The sequence below is a fragment of the Etheostoma spectabile genome, chromosome 2, assembly GCF_008692095.1.
Source record: "Etheostoma spectabile isolate EspeVRDwgs_2016 chromosome 2, UIUC_Espe_1.0, whole genome shotgun sequence".
Taxonomy (NCBI): domain Eukaryota; kingdom Metazoa; phylum Chordata; class Actinopteri; order Perciformes; family Percidae; genus Etheostoma; species Etheostoma spectabile.
Genome location: NC_045734.1, coordinates 27,488,760 through 27,502,088, shown reverse-complemented (window position 1 = coordinate 27,502,088; position 13,329 = coordinate 27,488,760). Strand labels below are relative to the sequence as shown.

General features: G+C 42.3%; 2 protein-coding genes and 1 long non-coding RNA gene across 3 annotated transcripts in view; 1 reads left to right on the top strand and 2 right to left on the bottom strand.

Annotated features, from left to right (window-relative positions):
• Window positions 1-249: 249 nt before the first annotated feature.
• LOC116706436 (beta-crystallin B1) lies at window positions 250-5,419 on the bottom strand. Its single transcript, XM_032543283.1, has 6 exons — window positions 5,319-5,419; window positions 4,370-4,470; window positions 3,824-3,942; window positions 2,802-2,934; window positions 2,558-2,700; window positions 250-706 (listed from the first exon to the last, which is right to left on the bottom strand). Exons 2-6 carry the CDS (start codon window positions 4,463-4,465, stop codon window positions 535-537), a joined length of 663 nt encoding a protein of 220 aa, XP_032399174.1. The 5' UTR covers window positions 4,466-4,470; window positions 5,319-5,419; the 3' UTR covers window positions 250-534.
• A 3,691-nt stretch (window positions 5,420-9,110) lies between these two features.
• Window positions 9,111-13,329, bottom strand: part of LOC116706955 (uncharacterized) — a 12,493-nt gene continuing 8,274 nt past the window's right edge. The window contains exon 3 of the long non-coding RNA XR_004336377.1: window positions 9,111-9,191. This is a non-coding gene — a long non-coding RNA (uncharacterized LOC116706955). The remainder of the gene's footprint in view (window positions 9,192-13,329) is intronic.
• The window catches only part of cryba1l2 (crystallin, beta A1, like 2), a 6,027-nt gene continuing 4,214 nt past the window's right edge, over window positions 11,517-13,329 (top strand). Inside the window, exons 1-3 of the mRNA XM_032544021.1 lie at window positions 11,517-11,535; window positions 11,788-11,864; window positions 11,967-12,085. Of these exons, the coding sequence (XP_032399912.1) occupies window positions 11,790-11,864; window positions 11,967-12,085 (194 nt within the window). The 5' untranslated portion in view covers window positions 11,517-11,535; window positions 11,788-11,789. The remainder of the gene's footprint in view (window positions 11,536-11,787; window positions 11,865-11,966; window positions 12,086-13,329) is intronic.

Sequence of the window (13,329 nt, the reverse complement as noted above, 5' to 3'; positions counted from 1 at the left end):
CAACAGTTTATTTTCTGTTTCAGCTCACCCACCACAGAAACACACATATCACCTCCCCACACACACACACCCACCCACCCAGTGAAGCTGTGATAGGCTGACTGAAGACTGACGTTGGTAAGGTGGGGAAGATAAGTGTATGAGGGGGAGAGAGGGAGGGAGGGGAGGAGAATGAGGAAAGTGGGGAGAAGGGAGCTGAAAAACAGAGAGGGAGAACAAAAATGGAGAGGGCGTTCATTATCAGATCTAGTCTCGACGGTCCATGTAATTATCTCCTCCGCTCCTTCACTTTGAATAACTTTTCATTGCTCGCTAGATTACAATGTTCCGACAACTAAAAATAACAACCTACTGCATTACCTCCATCATGCATTCAATCCACAAAGGGATTTTGGGACAGAGGAGAAAATATTACACCCGCTCCCTCCTCCTCTCCTTCTTCGTCCTCCCTCCCCTGCCACCCCCTCCATCTCCATGCCCGCCCTCGGCATCCATCTCTCCTCCGATCCCTCTCTTTCTCGCCCTCGCCGGGTTTCACTTGGAGGACATGGTGTAGCAGCCGTGTGGGTGCCACTGCATGTCGCGGACGCGCCTAATGGACTGCATCTGGGGGTAGCAGGCGCCAAACTCGTTGAAGTGCCTGAATTCCCCCTTCTCCAGCAGGTACTGGCTGCCACGGTAGCCGGGGAACTGGTAACCAACCCAGCTGGGGAGAGACAGAGGAAAAGGAGAAGTGACAATCTGGAAAGTGACGAGGAAGAGTGTTTAGGAGAAAATTAGGTGAAAATGTATTCAAGAGAAGCAAACACAAGGTTGGAAGATGAGTAAACAGTCAGCAAAAAGAGAGAGAAATGTGCTACGGTAGAAGCACAGATGCAGAGGTCAGGATAAACATCAAAACAAGTGAAGACATCGATCTGTCTGTCATGCTGTCAGATGCCGAACCACAGATGTTTCAGACGTGAAGTAATCACAACATTTAAGAAACAGTGTCTGCTGTCTACAGGAACACTGAGCTGCTGACGTCCATGACACCCTCAGTGAGCCTCTGTGCCTGAACTCACATAGTGATGATGATTGGGCTGCAGTTTCTGCTAATTCGAGAATGACGACACTGTGGAAACTGCCAGACACATGCAGAAGTCCACGGAGCTTGACTTGCAGCTTTTGCAAAAGCACGGCGCAATGTTTGTAGCGGGCATTAATAAAAAAATTATGACTTGACAATTGGGAGCCGCAAATAGAGACAGGATATGAGATAGCTAAAAGTCACTAGAGAGCTAGATTCCCAAGTCTGTTCCAAAGGCTGTATAAACTGTGGATGTAGTCCAAACTACAGTAGCACTCGAGACTGGACTCGGTCTTGAGTCCATTTTTTGTTAATAATATAGAGTTTTCTTCCTTGTTGGATCTAAAATTGTCTTGGACACGGCAACTGAAAACTGGTCAGGTTCCTGGTTACTGAACCGGGATCAGTTGAACAGAACAGTGCCTAAATTCTATGCATTGAGTTGATGTTAGAAGATATCTTTCTTGTTTATAGATCCATCATAACTCCTTAGTCATTACATTAGCATATAATATTGTAAAGTGACTATTGCTTATTATGGTCTTTAACAAAACTCGATTTGCTCTTGACGTCTTGACAAGCCCTGATGTAGTCTCCGTCAAGTCCCCCATAGGTTTCTAAAGGTCCAAAATGAAGCTCCATTTGCTTGGCTCCGGCTGTCGCCACCTTGGCAGTGCCTAACTTTTTTTCCTCAGACATAATTTTAAAAATTTCAAATTCTCAAATATTATTGTTTTTTGCTATTGGTATGAAAACTTTAAAAAAAAAAAAATTCTGTCACTTCATTTATCTTCTCGCACGTAATGAAGAAACAAATCTAGCTCCATACTAGTCGACCAAATACAGTTTGGGCATTTCTGCATTGGCTTAATTTTTTAGCCCTGGGGTAGCTGTTTGGTCTGCACGCTAAATATGAAGCTTAGCTTAGCATGGTTTAAAGACTGGAAACAGATGGAAACAGCTGACCGGGATTTGTCAGGTTGCAAATCTCTGCCTATCAGTCCCTCTAACGCTCAACTGTGGTTGGTTTACTCTGTACAGTAGAATGTTAATATTAATGGACAGAGCATGTGTGACGTGACCCATTGGTTTGTGGAGATATGCTATGAGTTACAGGTGCAGCTATCCTGGTTGCGGATGTGACGATTTTGGGTGACAGGGGGGAGTGAGGGAGGAGCCATAGACTGCTGCTTACACTCTATGTTACGTTATACACTTTCTTTCTTATAGACTTCTACACAAACCAACCCCCTTTTGCAACCACACATGTCGCCCCCTGCTGGAATTCAGCTAGAATGCAGGTTTAAGGCACTTCCGCATTTGCAGCACTTCGCCGAACCGGATGCTCTGTCCACAGACTTTGCAGTCCATGCTCTGTACTTAGCCAGGCTAACTGTTTCCAGACTTAATGCTTAGCTAAGCTATAGCAGTATTGATTATCTTTTCCAAGTACAGAAAATGCTCGAAACATGTTGCCACGCTACTCACGTTCCACAGCTGACCATGATGCTGCCCACTCTGTCGGTGAAACCATAAGAAAACAGGCTGGGGACATCATCGTCCATGATCTCCATCTTACGGCCCTTGAACTCTCCGACCTCATACAGGCAGATTTTGTGCTTCTCTGGGTCCTAGAAGATGGTGGTGGGGGGGGGGGAGAAGGGGAAGTTGAATTGAGCAGAGATAGAAGATGAAGTCAGACCACTGGTTTCCTAAACAGCAGGGGGTTTACCATGCGGACAGGCCTAAAGGACAGCAGGTAGTCGTTCTTCTGGCAGTTGCTCCAGGAGTCCCAGCGGGGGTACTCGCCCTTCTCCAGGATGAACATCTCCCCACAGAAGTTCATCTGCTCATAGCCCACGAAGCTGAGGAGGGGAGGGAAGGTCACAAGAACAAGAGGGGAGTGAGGTGATGTGCTCCAAGTATGATGGACAGTCACAGTGTTGCCTTTAAAAGGAGCACTCCACTGATTTCACACACAAAGATCTTTTTATTTATCACAAAGAGTGCTACTCAGCCTTTAAGAAACAGTTTTGTAAGTTTTCCACAGCTTGACTAAATCACCCTGATTATGTCATTTTGGATGTCCCCTTCATGCTTTGAAGACTATGTTGTCCCTTTTGTCCTGTCTTCTTTTTACTCACTTATTATCTCTAAAATAACTCATCTCCTTAAGAGCAGCAGAGATTAATCGATTAAACGGTAAATTGTCAACTATTAAATTAGGCTTTTTTTTAATGAAAATAAAGGTCCAAATTCTCTGATTCTAGCTTCTTAAATGTGAATATAGGAGTTTTGTCACTCCTCTATGACAGTAAACTGGATCTCTGAGTTGTATGGACCAAAATCAAGTCAATTATTCGAGAAAAGAATCAACAGATAAATCGACCAATCGTTAGTTGCGGCCCTGATCTCCTTAATTGTCATTTAATTCTTTATTGGCCTGTACTGATACATGATTGACTGATTGCTGCACTACCTTCCTCTCAGTCATGGCTGATTGTTGCTTCGTCATGTCATTAGTTAAGGTATTGAAGTTCTTCCAACTGCTGCGCTCTCTGCAAATCATTCGAGGATAAAAGCATCCGCTACCTGCCTGAAAATGTGAAGTGTATAATGTCACATAATGGTGGGGTACAATCTCGACATCACCGCTAATGTCCTGAGAGGAGTGTGGGGGTTGGGTCCAGTATGATTACATGCAGGTGGGTGTGCACGTGCAGCTGTATGGATGTGCACACGCAGGCTACTTACGGCCCGCAGGTGACGCGCAGGGAGCGCACCTTGTCCATTCCCATGTCACACACATTCATACACTCGTTGGTGATCTCAATGCAGCGGCCCTGGAAGTTCTCCTGGTCGTACACACACATCTGAATATTTGGGGTAAAGGAAAGAGAATGAGAGGGAGATATTAGGCACAGGTCCAAGAGGAGAGTAGAAATAGGACAGAAAAAAAGAAAAAGTGAGCACACATGAAAGAGGTGGAGTAAATGAAGTGACTGTGTTGTTGTGTGGCTGAACGCACTGAAGCCTCACATGGTAGCCCATGTTTCTGTCAGCTGTAGTAGTCGAACGCCTACACACTGAACTGTAAGAATCAGCAGGTGATGATGATCAGAAGATTAGCTGTTAGTGTGAGGCCAGCTGTGGTGTATCTGTAGATGTTTGATCATCGGTTATATGTGTGAGGTGTGGGGTGTGGGGTGTGGGGTGCAGTGTGTGTGTGTGTGTGTGTGTGTGTGTGTGTGTGTGTGTGTGTGTGTGTGTGTGTGTGTGTGTGTGTGTGTGTGTGTGTACCTTGTAGGACATGTTGCCCATATCAGACATCTTGTTCTGAGCCGCCTTCCCGTCAGTCTGGGAAGCAGACTTGGATTTCTCTCCTCCGGCAGACATGATGACTGAAGAGAGAGAGAGAGAAGAGATAAATTAAATCCGACTTTGATAGCTGTCTTTTTCTATCCCATTAAGAGACTGTATGAAAATGATTAGGGTGAGTAAGGGGGTTAAACATTATGTTTCAACTATTTCAAAAGCTAAGCCCACTCCACTGATGTTAATATCTGTCTTTGAAACCTCCCCATGACTAAGAAAAAAGATTTTAACACCCAGCTCACAATATCTCAACACATCACAGTAATATGACACAATAGTATATGTAAAGATTTAGATTATTCTCTGTTTGGCAAAAATAAATTAAACAAATAACCCTCTCCCTTTCCTGTCCTAATAACTTCCATACAATTTAACACAGCTGAATTCAGGTCAGACTTTACCACACAAATTACCATCTGGTCCCTTTTGCTGATTTACATTTATGGTATACAACCATCAAAAAACATCAACATGACCAAAAGGAATTCCTCCTTCACAAATGAAAATATCAGTCTACTGACAACAGGACACCTACAGTTCCCTTTAACACATGCATATAACATACTTAATTTAAAAAGCAACTTACAAGCAGTTAAAGTGCTGTGTATGTGAAACCAACTAGATTTTTTTAGTTTTAGGTTCAACCAGTCAAGAATTTTAAGCATTAGTTTTTACCATAATTAATACTCAGAATAAAGTCAAATGTTTATTCTGAGTATACGAGATTATATGACACCTATTGGATTCATATCATAACTTGAGCTCGAACTACAAAATACTTTTCTCATTGTTAGGTTTTACATCAGGTTATTCTTGCTCTCTACTCTTCATCTGTTCTTTTCTCGTTCTGTATGATGTTTGTCCACTGTCTTACCTGTGGCAGTGGGTGGGTAAAGGAGCAGACTCGGGGCTGGGACTGGTGGTCTGTGTGAGGCACCAGGCCCCTCAGCGCTTTTATATGCTGGCTCCCAGAGAGAGGGGATTAGAGGCACAGAAACAAACTCGCTGAGCCCACAGCCCCCACAGAATAGAAATACCCCCATCATCAAAGAGAGAGAGAGAGAGGCAGAGAGAGAGAGGCAGAAAGAGAACCAGAGAGACAGAGCTCTCTGGTTCTCTTTCTACGAACATGAGGAATCAAATGTGAAAAACTGAAAATCAGTGTATATTTGGCCTGAGAGGATCTGATGGAGCATCATAATAACTTGATCATGACCAGTGGTGCAATAAGTACATTTACTCAAGTAATGTACTTCAGTACAACTTTGAGGTACTTGTACTTTACTTGACTCTTTTCTTTTCATGGCACTTTCTACAGCTACGCTACATTTCAGAGGGAAAGATTGTACTTTGTATACTCCACTACATTCATCTGATGACTTTTTTTAATTACTTTACAAATTGAGATTTTTGCACACAAAGTACACGTAGTGTTCATGTACAGTCCGGCTGAAATGATTAGCTGATTGAACACTTTTGATTTGACAGCTGATTGACAGAACTGTTTGGATTATTTCCAGTTTCTGAAAGTGAGTACTTTTACTTAATACTTTTAAGTACATAGTCCTGATGAGACATGCATACTTTTACATAAGTAACATTTTCAATGCAGGACTTTCACTTGCAACAGAGTATTTTTACAGTGTGATATGAGTACTTTAATTCAAGTAAAGGATGCGAATACTTCTTCCACCCTTGATCATGACATGAATCCACAAACCCAAAAGGGCGTTTAGTCAGTGAGCTGCTACACACAGAGCCCTACCAACAAAAAAAAATCACAGCCAGGCTGACCAGGTTCACATTGAAGAGCCTGTCACAAAAATAATTATTCACTGCTATTCCCATCAGGGCTGTAATCAAGAGGCGCTGGGACAAACAATAACGGGAAAAGCAATAAGCTGTGAGAAGCAATAAACTCACTCTTCCAACTCTGGGTTCGGACAATAATCCGAATCGCTCTCCTCATCGCTGTGGGAGAAAGCTATTAAATTAAAGCCCTCTGCCTTTTTTCTTCAAGGGGGGGGGGGTGAAATATTGCGGTGGGCGTTAGTCCACGAGGTGCCTCTACCAAAAGCACACAGGAGGGGACGAGCAAACATAGCTCCAACCATGGCTGCTGCACACAGGCGGGGGGGTCCCACCAGACCCATTTCACACCTTCAAGACCTATATCACAACATAAAAACAAAATGCAGTGTCACAAAAGTACTCGAAAAGTAAATGCAAATGACTGCGATTGAATAAAAGCAACACAGGGTAGAATAAGCTGTACACATGCAGCTAATTACATTGGGACAAGCAAAAGAGAGAACACCACAGAGTAAATCACATGAAAAAAACCATTTCAATGAGAATCAGAGGTAGCAGTATGGACGTTTGAGAAGTAAGACCTAGAACACAATACTTTTGAGAATTTCCTTTTTAAGGCATAAAATTTGGATTTTGAAATGTTAGACTTTTTAAGACCCAGGGAAAACCCTGACGTGTTGACGTCAAAGTTTCACGTGTACTGATGAGGGCGGTGGAAATTGAGAATTTCCTCAACTCCTTGCTCTTAAGTGGACATCATGGAGAGGTCAGTGGAGGACTGAGCAAAAGGGATGAACCCCACACCCCCCTCCCAGTGACTGTTGGGTGTCTCTAAAGTCACGTGAATGTAGAAAAAAAGAAGGGAAGTGTCCGACAAAAAGGGGGAGTTAAGTGGGCACAGCTCTTGCAAGGATTCACAAACGGATTCTTAAAGGATGTCCAGTTGGATTTTTTCTTCTCTTAAATCACAGCACAGATCATTGAAATTACAATGTAAACTCTTTAAACCACCTACAAAAAACAGGTGTTCCATCATCAGATTGTTTTCCTTTTAATTAACCTTTATTTAAACAGGAAGTTTCTTAGGATACATTTTCTCTTTCAAATGAGACACCGGGCCAAAATGGCAGCAAAAGTATAGTGTCCGGTTGTTCCTATTCATTCGTACTTATAGCTACGGAAAATAAAGCACTGTTTTATTTGTATATAAACCACATAATCGTGAGCCATGACGCAGTATGAAGGGGACCGAGTCTGCATGGGGAGGAGGTCGAGGTAGATGGAGGGGCCAAAGAAAAACACAGAACTTGTGCTGAAACGGCCGCGGTTAAGTCCTGTGTGAAACCGAAACTCCAAATAGACTTATTGTAACTTACTCTTGTCACATAACGTATGTATTTCCCTAACGCCACGTACATAAGTTACGTTACGAACATACTTACTTTAACCCAAACCACCATCTTTTGCTAAACCCAACTCCATAGTTTTCTTGAATAAACGGGTTCTGCACTGCCGTTGCACTGACTGCTCATATTGCTGGACATTCATACCATAATGCATAAAAGAATCGTGCATAACTTTGTAAGATGAAGGAATCGCTGTGTGAGGAGACATGACAGTGTACGTGATAATTCAAACTGTAGCATGAGATAACACAGATAATATAAAACATTCCCATAGAGCAGGGATCTTCAACAGTGGGTCCTCAGAGTCAATGCAGGGGGGGCTCCAAGTTATTGTTTTTAATTTATGTCTCGTTAACAAGTCTTGACATGAATTTCACATACTATTAGCAAATATAAATCCCCACTGAGGATAGGCGTTCTGGCCTTTGGGTAAGGCGGTCCCTGAGCCAGTTCATCCTGAGGATCCTGAGGACTTATAAAAGCATGCCAACAACCGGAAGTCTATTTCAATAGCTTAGTATTTTATGCAACAAAAGAAAATGCATGTATAAATGCTTTAGGCAGCCCTATACATAACTGTTTAGGCCCAGTTTAATAAACAACTTCTTTTTATACAATATATGTAGTAGGGGGGTCCCTGATCTATCTCTCTCTGTTAAGTGGTCCTTGGCTTAAACAATGATGAAAACCCCTGCCGTAGAGGACACTACAAATAGGCCCTGCAAGATAGGACAGATATGATTCAACTCATTAAGTGATTTAAAAATACATAACTAAAGACAGTAGCCCACAATAATGGAAATGAAGGAATGTGTCTTTTGATTTAAGCTAACTTAAAAAGTCCTTGGATTTTGTCAGTTAATACACTTCAGGAATCCTGTATACTATTTGCAATGCAGCATACACAAAGATCCTATGTCCTGCATAAATGTCCCTGGCGTGCACGGTATGGGACCATGCAGTTTTCACAATCCCACCATGCACAGCTGGAAACATGTCACGTGCACCGGGATCCGGCTCCTTATGATCAGACCACACAGAGCTGGAGTAAGAGGGGATTGCAACTGGTGGGATGGGAAAAGACGGAAAAAATGCCTGTTTTATGCGCTCTAATCAAACATGCTCTTCAAAAAGCCCTTTGATCAATATCTGGAGCATGGTGGAAGTGTGTGAAAGAAAAACTCCTTCAGATTCAATAAAGGTTCCATTGATCTTCCTTCACCCAGTGCAGAAAGAGTTATGGTGCCTGTCTTGATGTGAGTATCCAATACAGTTTTTACATATAGCTTATATCGAGTGTTTCCATCTGTCATGTAATGTATGTAAAGTCATTCTGTCGTGTTCTGCTGAAGAAATGAATAGCGTTAGGAATGCCTGACAGCCTTCAACACATTAGGACGTCACACTATCTGACAAGGCTAAGGCCGCGTTCCAGACCCAGTTTTTAGCTCGGTAGCGTTCCAGGTAAAGTCCCAACAAACCCTTCTAGCTAGCGTTCGCTGGCGGCTACCTAACGTTGACGTTAGCTACTGCTAGCTGATACCAGCGATTTCTAATCAGCAACATATTTTGGGCTTTATTTGATGAACAGTAGTACAAAATCGTATGTGTAGTGTTTTGATTGAAATGTGCAGAATTACTTTATGTTGCCTATTGATGTCGATTTCTTTCTATTTCTCACCGGAGTCTACACAGCATCAACAGGGGTCGACATCGTTGTTTGGTGTCAAAAACTAACTGGGAGCTCACAAATAATAAAGACAATTCCAACTATAATGCGGCAACCATTGGAACTGGGAATGATAGTTGCCAAGAAACTGATATTGAAGGAATGGAAGTCTCCTGCTCCTCCCTCCTTTCAGGTATGGGTCGTCGAAATGCTATCCATAACACAGATGGAGAAACTCCGCACTGGCCAAATGGACACATTGTTCCGTTCCTGGAACCCGTTTTTAATTTACTTTGAAAAAGCTAAATTACAGTAACCTGTCATGTTTTTGTATTAACAACCCTTCCTCCTGCTGCTGTATTGTATTGAATATGACGGTAGAGAACTCGCAATAGCTACATCTGAGCCCTGTTTGTTTGTTTATCTGTTTAAAAAATGTAAATAAAATATGAAAAATAACCTAACTGGGAGTACAACGATCTGGTAGAGTTCCCGGGTAGTAAGTTCCGGGTTTGACTGCTGTTCCAGGGTACTTTCTCGGGTAGAAGTTACCACTAAGGATGCTAATGATTAACAGTTCAACCGGTAACAGACAATGAGAACTTGGAGTAAGTAATACCATCAGTAAAACAGTTAAAAACATTATTAAAACAAAAGTGAAAACAGTTTTTTTTTTATGTCCGGGAGTCTTTGGGGGGGGTAACCTGGGCCACCGTTCCTTGTCTGTCACGGTTGGCCAAGTTCGGCTGTTGGTCAGGGGAAACGTATCTAAATTAGCATCCCTATTAGCATGCCACACTTGACTTAACAAATATAATAACGTCAGATCCTTGTTGGCCAACGCGTGGCGTCTCCATTCCGTGACGTCGGTGTCTTTTGATGTGGCCGCTGCCTTCGTGGGCGCGTGTCTTTGTGACGGTGAACATGTTAAGGAGAACTTGGTTTCAGCCTCCTCATGCTCTCTGGATGAAATGTCAAGGACCAAGGACCAGATGAGGTTGCTGTGGCAACGGTGGCCCCTTGTGTGAAATGGTGGTTTCCAATTAAAACAGCATCAAGTGCAAAAAATGTTCTGTGGCACAGGACCAGGCTGAGAGTGTCTCAACATTTCCAATATGTTGGTGTTTTTGTGCACGAAACATTCTTCAAAACCACTTTTCCAGCTACGTTTTACATTGTAAGAGGACGGTGTCATGATATTCATAAATTATTATCATTAATTGTACAATTTCCTCAACTTTTGAGAGCCACCATTGAAGCAGGCTCCCTGGATGGCCCTCCAAATCCTTGTCATTCTCTGCCTATAGCCCCGGCCATTGTTGCTCTATACATGGCACTGCTGACCTATACGAATAGACCAACAACAGCCCCGCATCCCCCCCCCCTCACCTCTGGGCCCGCGCTGTGTGTGATCTGCTGAGTTGACAGGCCACATAGGATCACAAAGAGAGAGAGAGAGAGAGAAAGAGAGAGAGAGAGAGAGAGACGCACACCGGCGCGCGCTCAGGCGCACAAGCCGCTTTTAACGCACCAACACGAGCACAAAGGCGCGCACGGGACGTTCCTTCTCACCTGAGTCAAGGTGGTTACAGTTAGCCATGGCGCTGCCGGAACTCGTCTCCCCTCTGCCTTCAGAATAAAACCTCAAAGGTTCTGAGGCAGGCTAAACAATAATAATTATTTCTTTTACATATTATTTATTTTTTTTGACATGGTAATAACATCGGTTATTTTATTTTCTCTATCTAAAATTACTTTAAAGATACTCTATTCATGTTATAAATATATTATAAAGCTGGAATTAAGGATTAAAAAAAATAAATAAAAAAAATAAAAAAAAAATAAATAAAATATATATATATATATATATATATATATATATTTGGTATAAAATGACTTAAATCAATTATAAATAATTGCTGATGAAAATTCCTAATAAAAAAAACTATGGTTGTTATAATGTTCAACAGAGCTTAATTTTGAAGAGCCTAACCGGAAGTGTGTTCCTGAATTCAGTCAAGCTTCACACCTGACAAACTTGCCTCGTTCACATCGTCAGGATTGAGAGGCGTCACGCGCACACGCGCGTGCACGCAGCCCCCCGCGTGGACGCCGGTATAAAACTAAAGCGCCAGGTTCAGACAAAAGTCTACGTACAGAGGATTTGGAGTGAGTATAGCGCGAGGACAGCGGACAGGAACCAGGTAAGCAGGAGGGGGGAGTTTCTAGAGCCTGGCAGCCAGATGTAAAAGATGGATGAATATGTTGAATTCATAAGGAGGGAAACAGCGTTACTTACAACAAATGGAAACTAGTCAAATCCAATTCAAGTTGACATAAAAAAAACTAGTTATCCAATAAATCAAAATTTGACAATATGACAATAATCATACATGTAAGTGCTTATTCTCTGATCCGTGTACTTTGATTTTTCTTTTCTTACTTTTAAACTTTAGAAATGGATAGATTTACTAGAACCCACATGACCTCCCCCATGTACTTCCCTGGCATGGGTACGGCCCCCTTCTTTAAGGTGAATTCACAAACACACTCACGCACACACACACACACACACACACACACACACACACACAGTGGAAACACTCATGCCACCCCCTTGTCTCCCCCTGTGCAGGTGACTGTGTTTGAGCGGGAGGGTTTCCAGGGCAGGTGTCTGGAGTTCACCTCCGAGTGCTGCAACGTCCACGACTGCGGCCTGGACAACGTCCGCTCCATCCGAGTGGAGAGTGGAGCGTGAGTCACAGCCTGTACGCTTGCACCACTCTGTGGACAGTTGACTGTCTGTCTCTGTGTGTGTGTGTGTGTTTTCTTACAGCTGCTTTTTCAGATGAAATACTGAGAACGGGTTGTATCATGAAAACCTGCTGAGTTGACAAGGTCTTGTAACGCGTCTGGCTGTGTGGAGCCTGCTCAGAGCTTGTGTACACGCCTCGCCTGTGGTCAACAACTACCCCTGGTCAGCAGCGGGTCATTCAAGGTCACGGGAGTTTTTTTATCCTTTTGATAAAACGGTGGGATACTTATGCAGTGCAAAGTATCAAGATCCCTCTGAGGAAAAACACACAAACTCTTTACAAATTTCAGACTGCTCTGAACCTATACCTACTAGAATATTTGATACTACGGACACTGTTACTCTATCGTGTGGCCCAGTTTTCACACTGGTACCTAATTACAATCTGAAAACCTCTGAAAACCTGCTTTCAAACATGACATTTGTTCTCAATAACTAAATATTCATGACTAAATAAGCAACAATCAACGTTAAAGAAACTTTCTGGGCTATTTTCAGTGGTGTAAAGTACATTTACTCAAGTGTAGTACTTTTAGTGCCTTTTTTAAGGCATTTGTACTTTACTTGAGATTTTCTGCTTAGGGTATTTTATGTATTTTATACTCCACTGGGCAAAAACTGTACTTTTTACTCCACGTGATGTATTTAATTCTTACAGTTACTAGTTCCTTGTCAGATTAAGAAATGACCTCATTTCAATTCCGTATTTGAAGCAGATAACAAAAAATTGAAGTACCATAAACATATTTATACATCATTAATAATGATCCAATAATAGACAACATTCTGCCTAATAGTACTTTCATGTTTAATACTTGAAGTACATTTTGTTGCTTTCATACTTTAACTTAAGTAGAAAGTTTGAATAGAGGATTTTTACTTGTAAGGGAGTATTTGACTAGTGTGGTATTACTACTTTGACTTGAGTACGTTATTTCGATGCTTCCACCACTGGGTATTATTCATTAAGAGAAAATCCGCGAATCTGCTTCATGAGTACTGCGTGGCTGCGCTTTGATCCCATCTGACTGACAGCGCCCCTCCCACAATCATTAGACTACATTTTGACTCAAATCTTGCTCAATTCTGATTGGCTAACGGCCTATGTGACGTTAGCTTTTCTCAAACCAGTGAGGAGAACACAGAAAAACACAAATACAGAAACTCATTTAGTTGTTGTTAC